Genomic DNA, 22,603 nt, shown 5'->3' on the forward strand with positions numbered 1-22,603 from the left:
TGTATCTTCTGTTCACACACAGATTTCCCAAAATAAATAGTCTAGACATCTTTGAGCGTTTCGAAAATTTGCTTGATTCTAAACAGATTTATTTTATGGCGAATTTATTTTATTACCTACATATAAAGTCTGTGCAATCTACAAATCTTTTTATTCGACAACCTTTCTTTACAGTTGGACTATTTCATTGAAATGGAAACATTTAGCATTATTCGTAAAAGTCAATTTTCCGGACTGAGCTTATAATTATTACATCTTTAGAAAATTTTGAATAACTGTACCTAAAATCAGCTGAAAATGCACCATCTATACACACAGCAAATACTGTACGATCTCTCAAGGGTAACCGTATCAACCTCATTCAATCTTCATATTATCTATCGATTTACAATCCGCTGGCATTCCTGATAAATGCTCCATTACGATAATAACGGAACAAACTTTCCACGATGCACGTGATGAAGATGCGTCAACAGAGGATGGATGACAGATGACGTAGCCGGGGGCTGTTGACACTACGTTCTACTACTGTTACCTACCGCTTTTCCCGCTTCTGTTAATGCCATTGCTGTTACTCTCGGTATTGTTATTGTTGTTGCTGTGGCCATTGTTGGTGTTATTGTTTGAGACCACCTCTTGGCATGTTTTTCACGAAACTGTCAAAATGTTATGCAAATATTTGTGCAGCGATTCTATGTAAATTTGTCCGGTATCTTCCACAGTCATTTAACGCTCTCACCAAATATTTCTCGCTGTGCATAATTCAGCTTGTTGTTTCGTTTGCTTGTTTGTTTGTTTGTTTGTGCTGCCTGTGTTGTTTGTGTTGTTTTCCCCCTTTTTGTTGGGGGCGTGTGAATCCAAACAATGCGGCAGTGATAAAACCGATAAGACCGAAAGGGGGCGGTTTAAGGAAAACTGCGGTGTTTGTTCTCGGATTTCACGGTTGGACATACCAGTTATGCTGGGCTCCTCAACTTAAACTAATAGTGCGTTCTTGGCCAGTGAGTCACTTCATTTATCAATGGCATCACACTAAGTACTATTACCTAAACGTGATATCAGCTCGAAGATTGCATTGTCACATGATATCTTTGACAATCTGAGAGATGACTAACATCTTGGAAATGCAAGTCGAACAGAAGCGCCAGTGATTAGGTAGTTATGGAATTTATAACTCAGCAAAACTGGTCGATTAAAGAGATAGAGATGCATAGTACTGCCAATTGGTCATACAGAAGTGTTGATTATCAAAGATAAAATATATTAATAATTTAACAAAATTATACCATAATGAATTTTTTTTGCATATTCTAAGATACACTCTGAGGAATTCTTTTCAGTGCTGATAAACAAACGGCTTGGCTGGATTTTCTGCCCATGGTGACAGCGTGTGATATTTTCCGAATGCAATCCAGTGGGTATCTACATGCGCCCAAGGTTAAGATAGTTTGCTTTGTTCCCCCTGACTCTTTGTCACGCTCACTGTCATCAAAATCCCATTCTTATCTGCTATCGTCTGCAGCGGGTATTTTTGTTCGTATTATTTTTACGACTTTGTTTGATTAATGCAAATCGAGAAAAATTGCAACTTGCAGAAGTTCACCTCAAAACGATTCAGCCGTGCTGCCGGAGGCTTCTGCTGCTTCTGCTCGCTCATCAGGCAATTCGATTGGATTGGGAATCGTTGGCGCACAAAGCGCCTGATTGCTGATAGCCATCAGGGCAGACCCCAGAGCAGAAAGACCCAATGCCCGGAGACATGCAGACATGGACGACAACGGGCCAGGTCGAAGCCATCGGGCCAAGAGCGCGACGACTGACTGCAATTGTTTGGCAATGACAAAGCGCACGTCCCAGCCGGGCCAAGATTGCCAGACGGCGGGACTAAAAAAGGGGGACGGGGGGCAGCTGCAGAATAAACAAACCATAATTAAGTTGCACTCGCCACAGATGCAGATGCAGATGGAGCTGGCGGCTTAGTCGTTCACTAAGTCAGTGAGTCAGGATGAGGACGCAAAAAGTGGCCGATGATCTTAATTCTTTTTAAATCGATCAATTTCCCCCGACGACATTATTTTTTATGCCTGCTAGCCCATCCCCACACTGGACAAAAAACAGTTTTGGTTGTAAAAGTTTAGGCAAGTCCTAAACTATATTGCAGCAGAATACTAAGTTTAGTATTCAAGCTGAAGAACTAGCTTTCTGTCCAAAGAACCCCATACTTTTCAAATCCCTTAAACTTGTAGGAATGTACCAATTAGAATGGTGACTATTAAAAACGATCTGATTATTTCTCCCAGTGCACTCCGAGGTTGCATTCGTGGCCTCGTCTGGATTTTGAGTTACGTGGGTGAGCTTGGCCAACAAGTGGAATGACTAAGCGTTCTCTGGCCCTCTCTGTCTGTCCGTCTGTCTGCATGTCCGATTGTCTCCGTCTTTCAGCTTATCGCGATGGTGACGCGCCCTGGAGGCTCTAAAAATAGCCAGGGAATTACTCAAACTATGCAATGGCTAACTCAATAATAAGCCACCATCAGCCGGCATCATCCTGGTTATGATAGCCAAACGAATCTAGAGCAAAATCTTGACCGAACCGAAGTTAACCCAATTTCAGGTGAATTGCCGTAAAAGGAAAATGAGCACATTACCACAAGACAGAGAAAGGTAGCCAGAGTGGTGGAGTGTCGAGTGGAGGAAAAGTTGCCACTGCAGTTGGCTGGCGATTCCTCATCCTCATCCGCATCCTCATCCTCATGACGAGCTTATCTTGGACACGTACTGGGATTTGAGCCTGACTGACATTTGTCAGCGCTGTGAATCCTTCAGCTTGGAGCTGCTGATCTGCTGAGCCGACAACTTCAAAGTTTTCCACAGCCTTCTTTTTCTTTGCTTTATCAGCGTGAGAAAATCTGTGCCAGAATCGTTTTTTATTTCGCATTGTTTTGCTGGCGTGAGGGGCGGCGGGTGGAAACGGGAGAGAGTGGGTCTGCAGCTGGCCCAAGAAATCGACGGCCTTCAGTGAGCGGGCCTAACGGTTCACACCCACTACCCACCCAGTCAGCTGGGCAAAAAGCCGGGGCAATCCAGCACCTGGCAGTTAAATTTGGTGCATGTTCGCTGATTGAACACAAATGATACGGAAGTTGCTGCTGGCCGGGCCAACTTGGTATGTGTAAAGTTCTCACGCTTTGGCCACTTGGATTACCCGCCAGATTACATGAAAAGCGCCTACACTCGCGTAGCGGGCGCATAAATCAGCTGAGCAGGAAAAACAAAAACAGCAACTGCAGCAGCAACTGCAACTGCTGCAGACCAGAGTTGGCAGCTTTTGAAGTTGTACGCACGCCAAAAGCGGCTTAAATGTCCAAAAGTGGGCAACAACTGCGGCAAGCAACAACAGCACTCGGCGAGTGGAAAATGTGAAAAAGCCTGGAGAAAAGCAAGGCAAGAGCAGCCAAAAGTGAACTTCAGCTATTTGTGGGAACTTCTCGACTGCAGTTGCACTTTTCCAGTAGTAGTTGGCAAGAAAAAAAAAAAAAACAAAAATAAAAACCAAAAAACCACAGTTGCAGTTGGTAAAGAGACCGCGAACCGAAATTAATCATACGCACCATTGAACAGCGATGACGCAACGAGCCGGCGGCTTTCTGTTGGCCAAGATTCGCTGGCTCTTCTAGCTAAAATATCAGCACTCATCAACGGGCGGCAGCGGCAACAGCCACGCCCACAATTCTTGGAAAACCATTCGGCAGACGGCAACAATCTGTGCAAATATCTATACTTATCCCACATATATATGTACACTCGAAATACATATACATATGTTTAAATGGGTGAAAAATCAGCGAATTTATATGTATTGGTATGTCCTATTATTGCAATGCCGGAAAATGCGATTCACATTCGTGGTGCTGCATTTTCCATTTACTTTATTTACTTATCGAGCTCTTAATAAATTCATCTTTCGAAACACTTTCTGTTTACCGAGTCGGCTTGGCTCTGTTTTGGCTGTCGAAATATTTATGGCACTGACAGCCTTGTGTTCCTCTGCATTCTGTCTTGTCTTTTGGTTATATTTTCCGCGAAATCCCATTTGCAGTTCATTTAACTGCAGGCGATAAATAGGCGGCAAGGCCATTTGTTATCTCAGCTCATAAGATTAGATTCGCATTAATCTAATTTGATTTTTGGGGGCGTTTAGTCGGAGGAAATAGTTTATAATTATTGTCCGGGGAACCCCTGGAAAATTGTACTTATCTTAAAATATAGAAACGTATATTTCTATTTGCTAATAAAATACTTGAAATGCCTTCGCAGAATTGTTGTGGCTGCCAAATCTCATGATAAATTCTTTGAAATTGAAAAATATCTTTCTTTCATACATTTCCATGACCAAAGCTAACGATGTGTTGAAAAGTGGATAACCAAAACAAGCTTTTCAATTGAATCAAATTTACACTGACGTAGAACCCGCTCGAAATAGTAACGCCTCAATAGGTTCAATACCGAAAAGGTTCCACACCCAGTCGAAACACCAAAGTCAATATCCAAATTCGAAATGGAATCAACATTGTTGCTCGATTTCACTGATGGAAGCGTCCGAATCCGAATCCAAATCCAAATTGCACAACTAGCCAAGAGAATCAACGAAATTTGTTTCAACAACTTTGCTAGATCGCTGTCCGTCAATCATTTGAGTGTGTAAAGTTTGTTGTTGCGAAAAGAAATCGCCTGGCATCGATGAAAAGATATCTCAGAAATCAGAATGTTTGCCGCCAATCGTTGGCTTTCCGGCCATAAAATGGAAAATAAATAAATAAAGTGCCAAACTATTACAACATTTGTGATGTTTATTAATACGAAATTAAGTAGCTGCCGTTAACAAGCGGCACAGTCGGTGGGTCAGCCCCCGACAAGGGATCCCGCCGCTCCACCGAACCACCGATCCGTCGGTCCACCGATCGATCCACCAAGGTGTTGTTTTCGATGGATGCTTCGGATGGGTGGGTGGGCCCACATGGACGGACGCTGGCCCACAAACAGCGCTTTCATCTTTTCGTAATTAGGCGAGCGCTGAGACTGATAGATAAAAAGATAGATGGACCGATGGATGGAATGGATACAGATACAGCTACAGCTACAGCTACAGCTGCAGATACAGATACGGATCCGACTTGATGGTGCTTTGTGTATGGGGCAGAGCGCTAGACAGATGAAAATTAAAACACCAGCCGAGAAAATGTTTACACATACGCTTCCACATAGCCAATCCATTGACTTGTATGTCTTAATTTCAGAGAGTTTTGGTAGAATTGATTTCTAGATTTCAACTATATGATGACAAAAATGGGACAATGTATAGTAATTAAATATAACAAATAGCTGAATATTAAAATACTCCCAAACTCATCTTTCACTTAAGTTTTCAAAAGAGTAACCTGTTAAGGCTTAATTAGTTGTAAGCAATGCTTTAAACTGTTTTGTTTATGGGTGCAAGCTTTAAATATTGGTAAGAACATTCAGGCTTCGTCTAGCTGACCTGTTTGAACCAAATTCAAACGCCAGACGTGGTGGCCACCAGCTGTCGATACACACACACACATACACACTCGGTGGCAAGCACACAGACGAACTTTCAGCAAGCCAATTGGACTCTTTTTTTTTTGCCCCCAGTTTTTTATTTTGGAAATTCTAAGGCTTTTGTGAGCTGGACGAGAGTGTGTATGTTGTTGGTGCAGAGAAGCCGAAGGGGGCGTTTATAATTAATTGTAATTGTCGTTGAAAGATTAATTTGGTTGCGCTTCAATGGCGCTTCATTGTCGGCCCGATCGGCCATTGTGCGGGTGGGGAAATCAATTTTATATAGTTTTCTAGTCTCGCTACAAATGAATAAGTGAGTGAGTGTGCGGCTCTGTGGCACTGTGTGTCTGCTTGTTTTTGTTTTGTTTCTCCGATTGCAGACGCACATAAATGTATATTTTATGCTGCGAAAAGTGCAATCAAGTGGTTAGAGGGCTAGGGGGTAGCACCAGCACACAATCTTCAAAGGGGCGACGACGGCCTGCTCAGCCGATCCCCTGCCCATTCTCCACAGCCGCCTCCTCCGCAGGCCCATTGAAATGGAGCATAAAAATTGTGGCTATAAATAAGAAAAGACCCTGCTGCTGCTACTTACTGCTGCTTGTTTTTGGTTTTTTCTCCTCTTTAATTTTTGTTTTTTTTTCTTTTATTTATTTTTTGGATGGAGGTGCGGCTGCATTTTCAAATCAAATTCAAAGTTGTTGCTGCCGAACATTTCCGCAGATCAAAGTCACAGCTTGACAAATTCTGTGGAAAAAAGCCAGCTGGTTGCCAAGTCGCTGCTGCTAATTGCTTTCATATCAGTTCCCCAGACTCCGCTGAATCCCCCGGACGCTCCAGACTCTCTAGACTCCTTAGACTCTTCAGACTTTCCAACCCCCCAAGAGAGAGTCTTGCCGAGAGATTCTTCTTTCTGATAACGACACCCCCGAGAGATGGTTGCTTGTTCTCAACACCTGTAATTATCGCTGGCCAAAAATCTGACTCACTGATGGAAGTTTTTCGGTGGCGAAGCGGGAAAATCCAGGTGTGTGGGTGGGCGGCTGGTAAATTGCCCTTTGATTTCATTAACTCCATTTTCTGCCACCCTTCGGTCGTTCGGCTTGTTTTGCTTTTTCGCAATCGAGGCCGACAGGGCGCCAATGAAAATTGCGGCCCTTTGATCTCTTCGCTCCCCGCATCTCATGCTCATCCATATGCCGCGCTCTCCTTTTTCTAGTGCCTAACCAACAAACGTGGCGCCACGGAAAGATCTTCCTCTGGTTGTTGCAGCTCTAATTAGGCACACTTTTGTGTCTAGAGGGAAATTTTTGGGGGCCAGAAGTAGAGTGGGAGATGAGTGCCATCAGGGTCTTTCTCCCCTTTTCGGCTTGTCAGACGTTGTCGTCGCGCCGTCGACGGTTGTTGTTTAAAAATAAATTGCACATAAATTTATGAAACATGAAAGATTTCAAATAAATATTTCGTCATGTGAGAACTTTCCTCTCATCAGATAGTTTTCCACCGCGCACCTCTACAAATCATCGAACCAACGCAATTTCTATGGAAATATTAAATTCCGAAAATTGCCAAAAATTAGCAAAATGTTTATACGGATTTTCTCCTTACCAGAAAGCTAAACAGTATGAGCTCTGTTGCCGTAAACAATAAATGCACTAACTAATTGTCAGCGACATACAAACAAAAGCTGGCAACATTTGCAGCCCCACATTTTGCTGCGAGGCAGCAACAAGTTGTCGATTGTTGCTGCTGCTATATTGCTGTTATTGTTGTTGCCAGTGGCAAGTGCAACTCCGCTTCGCTCCTCTTCTTTTGCCGGCCAATCATCATCATTAGCCATGGCCATTTTTGGGTAAATAGTGCAACCCTCTTTGCATAATAATGTGGATCGGCGAGCGCATTTGGTGAAAAGCGCGAAACATGCAACATTTTTGTGTCTAAATAAAGATGCGTTGAGTCTGGCAACATCAACAGCAGCAGCAGCAGCTGCAACTGCAGCAAGATCAACTGCATCAGCAACCCGGTAGTTGCTGCCTGCCTGGGTAATCGCCGCTCGAAAGTGGCCACTTCACATCGGGTAATCGTTCCGCGATCGAGTGCAGATCGTCGTGGGGAAAAGTAAGTTATTTTCTGATGGGGATAAGCAGAAGGCACCTTTGGGTTATCATCAAAAATTACGATCCTTATGCGACATTCGCTGTCACTGGATAATAAGGCTAGTTAGCTAGTACTAGCTTAACAGAGTTATAATTGCAATTTTATTACATTTTGATACTATCTCAAATATACTTGCTTGCATTTTTTGCTATATTTCTCTAGTTCCTATTCATCTTATCTCCTCCTAATCTTTTCAAACAAGTTCGTTGTGCCACTTCTGGTATATTAATTTATGATATTAAATCACCTTATTGTTCTCAATTTGTTTATCTTCCGCACTTGATAACTGCACGTTTCTATTTATAACATTGCCAATAGGGGAACTACTTTTGCCGCAAAAAGTACGAATGTCTAGTCGGCATTACTCAGTGGGTTTTTGTATCGGAAGAGCATCCGAAACATAACTACGTCATGGGCGTAAAGTTCGCACATTTCTTGGAAATATGCGTGTGATAGTCCCGATAAGATATCGATCTAACTATCTTTTTTCCGTCAGCACCCACATATCGCTGGGCTCTCACTTTCGGGCCACGGCTAAGACATATGTATATACTGGTTATCTGATTCCGATTTTGTCTTCCACATTCGGATCCGCTCATTTGCAATCACATCAGGCGTCAGCCGGTCGAGCAATGGCCCCCAGAAACCACATTTTGGTGTGATTTTGTGAGTTTATTTCTTGTGTCAACCAAAAACGAGAAAAAGCCTAAGAAAAATGATACAGAAACCGAGGCAAGTAAGGCGAAACAAAAACAAAAACAACAACAAAACTGTCATAGGCTGGCTAGCAGATTTATAATGGGGCGCTCGACAACAAGTAAATGACTCGGCAGCGAATCGCGGCTGCTTCAAAGTTTCGCCCAGTGCGCGGTGGCATCATTAAAATGTAAAGAGTTGTGCGCACAATTTCAGCTGGGGAATTTATTTCATACGCAGCGTGGGAATTGCCCCTCAATTGTTTAGCAGGCGCCAATAGTAGCAGCGCACAAATTCTCTGGTCATTGTTGCTTTTCGGCCGCCGTGTTTCCTTTGCGCATTATAAACGCATTAACTAATGTCGAAATAAATAAACAAACAAAAAATGTTTTGGAAAATCTTGGCTTGGTCGAACGATCAATGAGCGAGTATAAAATAAACGCCCAAAAGGAACAACCTAACAAGTTAGAAGGCTTGTTGTAAAGATAAATGTTCACTTTAAGCTATGTATTTCCATCCTTTCTTGACTATGAATGTGTATAAGTTGTAAAAGGATGTCTAATTATTTTTAACCACAATCGGTTCCGAAAATCCACCTGCTGCATTGCTCATACGCACTGTTGCCCGGCGCCGTTTGACGGTTTCGTTGGGTGAGAGCGTGTCGAGCCAACTTTATGGTCTATGAAACGATCAAAAGTTTCTATGCCATCCGGCTTAATTGCAAACGCAAAAGCGTGAAACAGTTATCAAATGCCGTTAACTGCTCACTGCCGCACTATTTTCCCAACCCAAAACGATACCCACGTGTCCGCTGGACTGCAACTAAATTGGCTGGTACTTAAGAACACCGCCTCACTGCATCTGCCATCCAATTTCGAATCGATGGCGATGGCTTATCAGGATCAGCAGTGGCGAACTTGGATGATCAGCGAGCTCGAGGGCATGGCATGCAAATTGAATTGATGCTGCTGCAGCATCTCAGTTTCTCTCGTCGGCTGCATGCCAGAAATTATAGCATAAATACCAAAGAGATTCGGGCTCGAACTCGGCTGAAACAGGTGCCCAAGTCAGTTGGCACACACGTGCCCAGGGCGATGCTGCATCTGGCACTTCAGCTCCTCCTGCTGCTGCAGCTCGATGTGGCTAAATAATTACGTAATAAGTGGTTGGCAGGAGGCAGCCGCTCCATGGACAGTGGCCAAGGCAGGAGCACTCGGATGGCCGACAATTGCCCGGCTGTCAGCCAAAGTATGCCAAGAATTTCAAATGGGAAGCGAGCGGAGTGCGGTGGTGCTGCATGGCCAGGTGAAAATGAACTGAGATGAGCGTGCAACCTGCTTCTGAGCCGCCTCAAAGTTAATCTAATAATTGAAAGCTGGTTGCGGTAACAATGAGGTGGGGCAAAGGAACTTGGTGATCTGGCGATCTGAAGAGATAAACCACTAGGTGAGTAACTCGCTGATGGAAATTGCCAGAGCAATTATCTAATAACTTAAGTCAATCTAAAAGTTGACGGATTCTACTTAACTCAAAACTATCTCATCCATAGAACAAATTCGAATTAAATTATTTTATTAAAGCATATTCGTCATTGACACCATTCTATATATGACATAAGCCAAGCAAATCAAATAGAACATGCTTAATATAGTAATTTGAATTGAAGGTTAAAGAGAGAGAACCGAGGACATGGTCTTTTCATAGATAAAGCCACATGCTGCCTCTGAAAGTTATAACCAAATTGTATGCGAGCAGCGCTATGTTGCTGCTGCGCCGGCAACATGTTGCTGCAGCTGCAATGTTGCTGCCACAACAGCCAGGCCATGAACACACAATCAATAATCGCATCGATAAAGATCGTTAAACGAAATGTTTTTATTTCTGGCCCCGACGGCCACGACAATTGCCGGCGACCAGGCCACATATATGAGTTATGGCAACGTCCTCGTCCAGCTGCTCCGCCTGCTCCACCTTCTCCCGCCGCCACACATGCGCAATGGCAATGGCTCACCTGACTGAAAGGCAACACAGCCCCTCCAACCTGGCCACCTGACCCCTTTCCCCTTTACCGCATCCCCACTTCATCACCTCTTCGACCCCCCTCCCCCCTGCCATTCCAGATGCAGTGCGTCTGGCGCGTTGTGCGGTAAATACGCTTTATGGGCTCCCGACAACGGCAACAACAACGACTGCTCTATGCTAATTACGTCATGGGGACGACGCTTCGTACCTAATTTTGCATTGTGGGAACCGAAAACTGGAAATCCAAGATACCCCCGATTGCGTCCGCCTTGCATTTTCCAACTGCGGCAATAAAAAAAATGGGCACTGCTGTTGTTGTTGCTGCTGCCGCTGTTGCGCCGCAGCACCCAAACAAGCAACAAACAGCGGCAGCAACTGTTGCTGTTGCTATTTAAGCAAATGTGTCGCAGCCAAAGCCAAAGTCGCCGTTTGCTGCCAGCTGCACAGAGAGAAAACTTGCAGCTGGCAAAACTAAAGTGCAAAATTATATTGATGAAAAAACATCTGAAACAATATGAATCTGCAGTTACATTACATTGCAGTTCAAGATTCTTGGACGCATTTCTCTCAGTGTGCTGCTGGCGTCGCTGCCAATATCGACGACTTGGTTGTCGCATATAATGACTTTTTCGACTTGCAACTTCTTGTGGCTTTGCGCTTTTTTATGCTTTATGCGCTCGCTTTGGTCTCGTCGGCTGGTCAAGCATGTGGCGATGCTGATGTTGCAGTTGCAGTTGCTATTGCTATTGCTGCTGGTGGCCATTGGATAGTTTCTAGTTGCCTTCTTTGTTGCAGGAGGCAGCAGCAGCAGCAGCAGCAATTGCAGCAGCAACAGCAGCAGCAAAAACAGTTGCTGTTTGTTTGCTGTGTGTGGCATGCAGCGACTACCTGGCCACTTGTTGCCGCTGTTAGCTGTTATTATGGTTGCTGGTGGCAAGTTGAAATCATTTTCGTGTGTGTGAAAATATTTTGCGGCAGAATAGCAACATTTTGAATGCTGGCTGCACATGCAACAACATGAGCTATAACAAATAATTACTCATTTGGGATAGTTCTCTAATCTAAAACCTAAATTAACTAAAACAAACAGCAAGGGTATATTGCTTTCGGTTTATCGTAGGCTGAGTTTTCCAAAAGGCTATTTAATTAACCCCCTAGATTCCATCGTTTGCAGCCAAGCCGCCTGTCAACTGAATTCTTGCAACGCGTTTGACCATCAACAATGCAAAAAAAGTGAACAAAAACCGCCTCAATTATGACGCATTATGTCAGGCACTCGATGCTGTTTTCATTTTTAATGAAATATACTCATAAATGTCGTTAAGTGCTTTGCCAAATACTCGTCGAACAAAAAATGCGAATTAAATGCGCAAAAAATTACTTTTAGACACATTTAAATACCATTTAAATAGCTTTTGGGGCACAAGGTGAAGCCGAGAGGCTGGAATTGGTGGCCAACCGGTGGCAGTGGCGACTCGAGAGTCGAGATCCGAGATGCGAGAAGCCTGCCACAGCAGCCACAAATTTGTAGCCAGCGGCGACGAATAAAATGCCGCAGAAAAACAAAAATGCTGCTAAAAATGCAACTCCAACTTGTCCGAAATGGCTTTTGTGTGTGCCTGTGTGTGTGTGAGTGTGTGTGTGAGTGAGTGTAAGAGCACACATGCATATACGCGGACAGAGTAGAGTGTCTGTCTGTGTGGGCCAAACAAAGCTTGGGAACCAAAAAGGCCAACACGCGCTGAAACGTGGTTAAAGTGGCCATTGGGCAGGCGCGCGCGTTGACCGGCGGCAATTTCGATATAAAAATTTTGTTTTAGCACACGGTCACCTTGCCGGCCGGCGGAAATTCACAGGGGAGCGGTGGGGGTTTTGAGCACTTCAAACTGCAGATTGGGTGCAATTTGGCGGATGCTTCCGCCAATAAAACACTGCTGCTTCTGCTTCTGCTTCATCGTAGCAGAGCATATAACAATTTTGAGGGCCAGTGGGCCGGAGGTGTTTTGGAATTTCCGCTGGCTAAGCGGTGGGAAATCCAGGTGTGCTCACGCCAAGTGACGAATTCGTCATAAGGACACGGGGTCAGGGGTCAACGGGGAATTTCCGGCCAGACATGTGGCCCGTTACCTGTCCTTTACCGCTCTAAAAACAAAAACTGACTCCTCGGGGCGGTCGCAGATTAGTCGATTTTCCCACGCAGGTAAGTGAAATGCCCGCTAACTTCGGCACTTTCAATAAAATGCGTAAAAAGAGTTGTTAGGGAATTATTGAGTCAACACAGGCGCATCGATCTGGCGGATTAAGCCATTCGGTGGAGGCAAACAACTTCATGCGATTATGAGCGGGAAATGGACTAAATCGTCAGCTAAAAAGAAAATATGGCTCCACAGCGACGGGGTGCAAAACGCGAAGGCAGGGTGATTCGGAAGATCCAGAACTGGCTGCATATTTGCACACAGAAAAATTACACAAATTCAGTAAAATATTTACAACCAAGAAAGTGTTTTTGTAATATCGGAAGCTTTTAAAAATAAGAATCCTGCAGATGATATTGTGAATAATTCGGAATATTTTCAACTTTCCACCTAATATTTTTTCGCTGTGCACACATGTGGTCGATATCAAAGGCAAATTTCTCAACTTGCCATCGCGAATTCAGAAGGCAGACAGAGAACAGAGCGATCCGGCGATGGCGATCCAACGATCCAAAGATCCGACTCAACGACGACGACGACGACCAGGATGGCTTGCAATTTGATGCAGGGCGCTGCAGATGGGCAGGGGGTGACAGACAGTTTAATATACAGATACAGAGGAGGTGCCCGCCTTGATACCCGATCCCCAACCTGATCCCCATCCTGATCCACAGATCGAGGAGGTGTTGCTGCCACTGAAGTAGATAGATGAGCAGCCGCTCGCTCGGCTGGCATGTGGAATTATTAATGTTTGATGTAATTAATGCGTAATTAAGATAGCCAGTCGCGGAAAGGACAAGGGATACGCGGTCAGAGCGGTCAGCGATCTTGAACTCCGCTTGTTTTAGTCACTAGCCTAGTTTTCAAAAACTAGTGGTAAACGATTTTGGCCAACTCCTCCCACCGTTTTAGGATTTTTTTTTTCCTCTCGAGTTCAAAGCGCCAGAGCCGCCAACGCAAATTGAATTGACTTGGCAGCCGAAAAATAGAAAAAAAAAACATATTTGGAATGCGACTTGCTGGGAAGCTCGTGCTCCCAAGCCAACCATTAGCTGTGAAAATGATCCATGGGAAACTAATAATGAGTCCAAGCCGTACGAACCGAAATGATTTTTCAAATATCAATCAATTTCAATATCTATCTGTGCGTCGGTCGACTTGGCCGGTCGATCGGTTGGTCGCCGACTTTTTGGCCATTAATCTTGGCCGCGTGCGCAACTGTTGAAGCGCTTTTTTGTTTTTGTGGAGCAGAAGGTGGCCGAGGGCAGTGCGATTATGCGGGCAGAAATTAACAGCCAACCAAAACAATTAGTCCGTCCGAACACATCTCTTATCATTTATCTTTTTACGAATGGCGTTTCGTTTTGTTTTTTTTTTTTTTTTTGTTTTGGTATTAGGGAATGTGCCGCAAGTGCCGCGCAAATTAACGCAAATGCTGAATGGCTAATTGAGGTGAAGTTTGCCAAACGGGGGGTATACTATACTATACTATACTATATATAGATACTTATAAATAGAAACCGAACTTCGAAGAGTCATGCTGTGACAATTTATCATATATCTTGTCATTATTTTTGGTAGGGCATTTCATATTCGCCCTGATCGAATTATGTAGATCAGCCGCTTGAGGAAGCGCCACCTGAGGGGGCCTTTGATATCGCGCCGACACAGATCTGGATGGACCCATTGATGGGTCCAATGAGAGACCTTATGAATGCCATTCGGTTTATCCATTTCGGCGGTACGTTGCATATGCAATGCAACCGGCAATCAGATTATGTCACATCCGCTGCTCGAGTGCTCGAGTGGATGTGGATGGATCGGAACAACAGAGGGGCTCATTGATCGACCAGTTTCCGTTTTTTTTTTTTTTTCGATTTTCCTATCTGGCCAAGATTGCTCCATTAGCGCCATTTGGGAGGATGGACCAGAAAAACCCGGCTGCCGGTGCAACTGAAATGCAAATTGCAGGCAGGGCTAACAAGCAGGCAGATTTTCTAGTTGCTTGATTTTTCGAATTTACTTTTTTTTCGGTTGCCGGGAAGGGGGACTGGGACGTTTTGTTTTTTTGGCAAGCCTATGGCGACCAAGATGTCTTCCTACTCTCGAATGGCTTTCAGCTGCGTGATGTTGCTGCTGCTGATGTTGCTGTTGCTGCTCTGCTGTCGGCGCGGCCAGAAATAGCATAAAACTCATAAACGAGGCAAGCGAGTCGAGTCGCGAGGCAAGGCAAGGAAACATGGCATGCCATTTGAAAATTTCATTTCGTTATAATTTTCTATTTCCCGCATGCCAAACGGCCCGCCAGCCAAGTCCCAAGGGGCCCCTACACTCGCAGAAAATATCCACAAGTGGCCCTAAGAATTTGGGTGCCTGTGGCACTTATTGCCCTCATGTTCTAGATGAGATACTTAGGAAAATCAGAGCTTGAAATCTCAGTTTGGAATGAAAAAATTGGTTAAGCAAAACTTCTTAGTTAAATATGGAAACATATCAAATAGATCTTCTTTCTACATAGACAAGTCTTCTAGATTGATCAAATTTATTTGGAAAACGATTTTTTCGAGTGCCAGACACTACTGAGTAGTCGAAAAAGGGGCGGGCTGGGCTGGTCTGGTCAGGGAGCTGAGTCAACCCCTTTACACTTACTACCTAAACGAACCAAGGTTCGTCATCTAGCGCCGCCATTCATACTTAATTACCAAAAAAAAAAAAAATGAAATAAAAAAAGAAAAACAAAATCAACTAGAGCCATCGCAGACGAGACAAGAAGACTAACGAAAACTTGTCTCTTCTCTGGCGTGACGCTAAATGAGCAAACCGCCCCCCACCCATCGACGTGGAAAATCTTATGACCAGGTAGACCAGACACCCAAAAAAAAAAAAAAAGATGAGATGAGGAGATGAGCTGAGAAATGATGAATTGTGGGTGCCGTTGGGTAAGTTTGTCGCTTCCACTCGTAGGCGTTGACCTAAATATGCGAACTGCGCTGTGTCGCTATGCTGCTGAAAAGCATTTTCCGCTCTGGCGTTTTCTTTCTGTTTTCCGTTTTGTAATCGCTTGCCAAACACCACACAACACAACACAACACATTTCCCATTTTCTAGCAAGTGCAACCGGAGTGGAGAACCCAGAAGAGAAACCGAAACCAGAGTCGCAGGTTGTCCATGTCGACTCAAGTAATGGAATCCCAGCAGTCAAGGTTCTCTGCGGTGTTTCTTGCTTTTTCTCAGTTTCAAAACTGTAGAACGAACACACACCAGGTATTGCTTTTCTCAATGAAAAATCTTTTCGAGATTATTGGTGGTGCTTTGGCAAGGTGACAAACTAGAGACCGCAATGAGAAAATGAATATTCAATGCTGCGTGCAGCCGCCCAAGTGACAAATATGTATATTATTATATAATGCAGCGGCAAACATTTAAATATACATATCCATATATACTGTTAGTACTGCCAATACTGCCAGTTTGTCTCCGCTTTCGGATGACCAAGCAAACCAGTAAGCAAATAAACCAAACCAAACCAGCAAACAACAAACATCGGGAGCGAAGCCGATGATTCTGCTTTGCGACTCCAACTTCTGCCAGATCAAATCATGTTTTATGAGCAGCTAATTTACTTAACACCTCGACAACAACAATGGCCAGCACAGGCGAAGAACAAACCGTAGTAGCCCCGCAGCTAAATACAAAAGATGTGACTTTATTTACTTTTCACATGGCCCCTTCTTTGTGTTTTCCCTGCTACTAATATATATTTTTTTTTCGCATATTCAAGTCACACTCTTGCTGGCGGCAACTGACGTTCACGGCGTGGGTGTAAATTGGGCATAAAATGCGACCAGTTAATTCATGATACTACCGATTCAGTCAGGTTCGAAGGCATTTTAATTGGTTTCAAGCAGACCGTAAGCTGCGTCGTCACACGGGGCGTATGCATAATAATAAATCCCTGCCTTCGCATCGCCTCGCGCTAATTTCAACTTTGAGCCACCGAAAATAGTTCAGGCTATAAAATAACCGATCCGAGTCAGATTTTGATTGATCTGAACGATTTGATTCCATTTCTCGGCTTTGATTGGACTATAGATTTTAACGATCCGGCTGACGATTTTCAGGCTTTATGGCCTCATATGCAAATTGGCTAGCTCTTGGCCAGCGAGGAAATTGGCAAAGTGAAAGGAGTTGGCAAAATTTGGTCTGCTGCTGTGTGGGTGGATTGATTAGTATGCATTTCGATGAGTAATCGATTTTTAATATACATTTGCTTGTAGAACGGCCAGCTACCAGTTGCGAATCGATTCCCAAGCATTTGCTGCGTTCGCAGTCAAAATAAATCAGTCGGGGCCAAAAGTAAATATCCTGTTAATGCTATATGTTCATTGATGAGGTCTGTGAAGTCGGCGAAGAGAGAGAGAGAGAGAGAGAGGGAGGGTGAAACAAAAAGAGAGAGAAGGAAGCAAAGGCCAGAAAGTAAATAAACACCAGATAAAAAACCCAAAAAGACAAAGCGCGAGAGAACAGCTGATTGCAGCTGATTTCGATGCGGGGGGAGCTCCGAAAAGGGTTGGGTCTTACATATGCATGTATGTACGTGTCCGTATATGTGACCATGTATCTGGGGATCTTGGGTATACCGGAGGGGGGTTTCTTTTTCTCCCACTCCGTGTGCGGGAGCCATGACGGAAGAGCCAGAAGCTGAAACAGCAGCTAAGGAGCGATGTGGAGAGAGAAAATGAATTAAAAATCTAATTGCGCCCGCGATGAAACAAAGCACACAATCCGAGAGGGAGAAGACAATAAAGACAACAGCAACAAACATAAATAAATAAAAGGAAAGGAAGTTAGCTCAAGGTAGTCGAAGTTTATATGCCCTGCCAAGGGTTCAAGAACAATGATATAGTAATTCAAAATTTCTATATAATGTGAAATTATATCGACATTGAAGGTCTCTCATATACATATGTATATATAATACCTAAAAAGATTCGAAAAACATATTTCTACCTTTGTTGCTAGCCAAAATTGAAATACCCCCTTCGAGGGTGTGAAGGGAAAGGCAAGGCAAAGGCGGGGGAGGCGGCGAGGGGCGGGGCCGGGTGATCGCACTTAGTCGCATTACAGACGCAAAACTCCATGAACCGCGACGCAAGAATAATTACAACAACAGCAGTGGGAGAAGAACGTAGGGTTGGGTTGGGTCTGCCAACCGCAAAGGTCGAATGCAGACAACAACAACAACAGCAAGAACAAGAACAACAAACCACCACAATGACGATGACGTTGTGAGTTGCACATTGGAGCTAAAAAGACGGGCGGACAGAAATGAGTTTTCAAAGTTTTTCCCACTTTTCAGGAGGCAGGAAGGGAGTAAGGGAGTAAGGGGGATAGGGAGAAGAAGCCGGGAGCAGCGAGCAAAGTTAATGCGAATTTAATTAAAATGTGCAACTAGCAACAGCCGAGGCAGCGGCAATAATAAATTCTAGATGTGAGCATTTTTGTTGCACAGCAACCAAATTGAGTCGGGCACAAAGAAAAGAATCCAGTAGAAGAATCCGAAGAAGACCAGAGCCTAGACTTGCAAAAAAAAAAAAAAAAACAACAACAACAAAAACTGCAATCGCACAGGCGCATGCGCAACGTTTCCCTGCATGTGTGTGTGTGTGTGTGTGTAGCAGTGGTGTGAGTGTATTGCATAAAATTATTTCGGTCTGGTGAATATTAGCAGAGCGTGAAGTTGGCAAATAAGAAATTCAGCTGCAAAAAGCAGCTAAATTTCATTAAACAACAACCAGCAACGTGGAGAGTAGAAAGAGGCAGCTGCCATGGCGCAAAAGAGACGGCAAGAAAGAAATGTAATGGGAGGAAGCCGAAAGAAAGGTGGCGAGAGAAAGGGAGCAATTTTCGGGAGATTTCCATGTCATGTCTTTTAGTTGAAGGCAATATTTCCAAGATTTGCTACTCTACTCGTTGGGGGTTCAATGATCGGTGGCTAACTTTTCTTATCAAACCAAAAACTTGCTTTTGAAAAACTTATTCTAGGCCCACCCACTTTAGGTTTAAAATCGAAATCCACTCACTATAATTTTCGCTCACAGCCGTTTCGACCGCTTCCACCACTAAATGTGTGACCCTCATGGGCTGGCCGAGGATGGTGAAGTTGCCTGGATTCGTCTGCTGCACGAACATCATGTAGGATATATCCGACGCCTGCTGCAGATCGTTCCCGGAGCGGAGCATGCCCCGCGGCATCAGTCGCTCCCTGTAGATGTCGCACTCGCCGCTGGAGTTGCTCAGCGCGAACTGCAATCGCACCAGCGTGGGCAGTTGAAGATCGTGCTGCTGCTTGTACACCTTCTCCACCTTCATGGTGGCCGAGAAGTTCACCCGCCGATCGGCGGACATCGACTTGAAGACACCCTGGAAAACGGTGGGTGCCGCAAAGGCCAACTGGGCGGGATCTCGGGCGGAGCAATAGCGGTTGTATCGCTGGTGCTTCCGCTGGTGCTTCCTGCGCTGCTGCTGCTGCTGCTGGTGCTTGTTGCCGCTCTTGTGCTGACGCTGCTGCTGCTGCTGGCGCTGCTCCTTCTGCTGATCCTGCCGCTGGCGGCGGTGATCGCGCTTGTCCTGCTGCAACTGTTGCCGGTGGCCGGTGCGCTGTTGCTGCCGGCTGCCGTTGGTGTTGCTGCCATCCCGACGACTTCGCGCCGCCTGCTCCGGACTGCGATCCTCTAACATGCTCTCTGGCATCTCGTAGGACTCGATTAGATAGCTCCGCACCGCCGGCCGACTGCTGTAGTTGCTCGGTAATTGCGCTCTGCTCTCTGGCTGATGTGGCAGCTGTGATGGTTGAATGTGGCGACGCATTTTGCTGCTCGCCGCCTCGCTGGGCATGCCATTGTATAATAAATTATATATTTGACTATTGATTAACGTATTTGGAACTTTTTGCATTGACTGCTGCTGCTGCTGTTGCTGCTGCTGCTGCTCTGGCACGGCAGCCACATGTTGCTCCTGCTGAGCGGGTGTACTGCTGCCGGCGTCGAATACTGTTGCTGGCTTTAACTTAACATTGCTACGGCTACTAAGACTATTGCTGTTGAGGCTGAGCAGCCTACTTAAGATATTGTTGTCGATGTTGTTGCTGCTGCTTCTACTGCTGCTGCTACCGCTCTCGGCGGAGCTTTCACTGCTCCCGCTGCCATTATCCGAACTCAGTGGTATATAGTAGCTGCTTTCTTCGGCACTGCCTTCCCATAATCTTGGAAGATGCTGCTGCTGCTGCTGCTGTTGTTGTTGCTGCTGCGTCGTCGCCGACGACGACAACACACATGTGTTTAGTAGCAACATGTAGCTGATAATTAGCAATATCAATGGCATTAGTTGCTTTTTTGTTTTTAGACTCCATTTGCGCAAATGTTGCGCATACATGGCGTCCTCCAAAGTTGTTGCTGCTATTGCCCCGACTTTATGTACAAAATCTCGATAGCGAGTGTTGCTGCTGCGCTTTGCTGCTGCTGCTGCGTATTGCTGCGTGATGCTGCTGCTGCTGCTGCTGCTGCTGCTGCTGCTGCTGCTGGGGGGTTGGTGTGTCCTTTGTCCTTGCAATTTGCCTAAACGTGACAAATGTAAAATTCGCTGCCTCGTCGTTGTGGCTTGTCGTATTTCCGTTTATCCTGCAAATACTTTCGATAGTTTCGTAGCATTTTGAGCGACAGCAGGGGCAAGAGAGAGACGGACTGTTCGAGAGCGAGAGAGAGGGGGATAGTGTATTTCGGACTGGTCTAACACACTGTATGCCTAGCATTAATTTATGAACACTTTGCCGCACTCGATTGTTGCTGTTGCTTTTGATGTTGCTGCTGCTGCTGTTGCTGTTGCTGCTTATTTTGGTGACTCATTTTTGTTATCTGAACAGAATTTCGCCGCGTTTCACTTGAGCGATCGCTAGGAGTCGACGCACGGCCACGCCCCGCTGCACGCCCCCCCCCAAAATTGGACGGGCCTAAGGTCGCGTGGCGTTTGATTTTTCCCCCACTTTTTTCGTAGCGCTTTTCTTCACGAGGCTTTTCACGCGCGCGATCGTTTCGTATCGCCTCGATTCGGGTTCGGATTCGTATTTGTATTCGTATTCGTTTGTGGGGCTCGGATATTCGTACTCGTATTCGTACTCGTATTCGGCTTTAACTTCGGCTGCCGCTCCTGCTGCTGCTGTTGCGTTTGCTGCTCTTGTAATTGTAATCCTCGGCGCCAGATATACGATAATGTTTGTCTGGCCGTATACGCGATCTCTCGCCTATATAGCCGTAGTCGCACCCGTAGTCGTAGCCGTAGTCTGATTCACGAGTCGTCTTTTCTGGCACACACACCGCTGCAGATCTCTGATCTCTGATGACGACGACGACGATGATGATGGGGATGGCGATGATGATGATGATGATGGTGGATATTGGACGGCGGATGGTGTACGGCGATGATGATGTGCGATATAGCAGACGCGGACACTCTCGCGTATCTCACGGATACGGATACACGGACGGGGCACACACAACACACACGTCTTCTAATTTTAGACAAAAGTAATTATAAAAGAAAAAACAGAGCAGAGTGCGCCGCGTTCAGCTTATACGCATATATATCTTCTACTTTGGCTTTGGCTAGATATATGTGCAATACATATATACCCGCATCTGCTGATGTATTTGTGCACCTTTTCGATGTCTGCGTGCTCACTAGCCGATTATATAGAAAAGTCGTCGCAACAGTCGGCTCTAGATAAATATATATATTTTTTGTGCATATATATATGCAACATGGGAACGCACACAATCACACGCGCTGGCACGAGAAGCGATCGTTTTTGTTTTATATATCTGTGCGTATATATATGTCTATGTGATAAGTACATATACCAAGTGCAGGCAGAAGTTGTTGCTTCAGGAGAGCCAAAATCTATGAAGATGCCCCGGCTGTTGTTGCACTGTTGTTGTTTTTATTATTATAGTTGCCACTGCTGTTTTTTTTTTATTTCATTCATTCCGCAAAAAGTCCGCTTTGCCGGGGAAAATCAGCAATTGCACACGCTTAATGAAACCGAAAGTCCTTTTACACGTTCGATCGATTTGTGTTGTTCGATTTGCTTGGTGGGTCACTTCGGTTACTCCAGCTGATGAAATTCGCTGGGAACTTTTATTCTTGAATATTAATAAATCAACGATTTTTCACACAGAATTTCACTGATTTCAAAACACTCCACTCGGATCTGCAGTTGTCTGGCTGATCTTTTATCAACGCCCTCAGTGAGTATCTGAACAATAATAATATTTGGCTATCTTACGGATTGCCGACAATCGCGCGCCCGTTCCGTTGCCGTCGAATGGTTTCTGCGGACTGTCGGTGGAAACTAACTGATTGTGTATGTTGGTTTAAAATTATTCTTTTCTCTGCTCCTAACACAGGCGGAATTTCGTATAATTCTTTTTTTATTTGGACGAACTCGCTCTACGGAGCGGCACAGGTCTGCTCGATTTGACGCCGCGAAAACGACTCAAACGTATCTCACCGATGCAGAGCAGAGTTGTAGCATTCACAACGTATCTCACGGATACAACTCAAACGTATCTCACGACTCAAACGTATCTCACTGGTCGGAATTTGTTCGACTGCGTTCGGCCGTGTTCGAATATCTTCGGCACGCTCATTTCGCTCAAACGTTGAGTGTTTTCTCCAACGTTTTCTTCTCACAGCAACGCCAGCATTTTCTCAACCCTGCAGTTTTCTCTCAACAATTTCGGGTGATCCAATTCATTACTTTATATCAATTACTTAAAGGCGATTTGTGGTTAACAATTGGGATATTTAATATGGAACATCAAGGAGGGCACGAGACCTTTACTTATTCGTCTCTAAAAGTATGCTTCACAATATGCTAATTTCTTTAGAGATTGCTC

At 44.9% G+C, this 22,603-nt stretch overlaps 1 protein-coding gene across 2 annotated transcripts in view; it reads right to left on the reverse strand.

Moving 5' to 3' along the window:
- The window catches only part of vn (vein), a 32,327-nt gene extending 10,137 nt beyond the window's left edge, over window positions 1–22,190 (reverse strand). For both annotated transcript variants that reach the window (NM_001014565.2, NM_079218.3), the window contains exon 1: window positions 18,734–22,190. In NM_001014565.2, the coding sequence (NP_001014565.2) occupies window positions 18,734–20,084 (1,351 nt within the window). In that variant the 5' untranslated portion in view covers window positions 20,085–22,190. The remainder of the gene's footprint in view (window positions 1–18,733) is intronic.
- Between the last annotated feature and the right edge of the window lie 413 nt (window positions 22,191–22,603).

Source organism: Drosophila melanogaster, chromosome 3L (assembly GCF_000001215.4).
Source record: "Drosophila melanogaster chromosome 3L".
NCBI lineage: Eukaryota > Metazoa > Arthropoda > Insecta > Diptera > Drosophilidae > Drosophila > Drosophila melanogaster.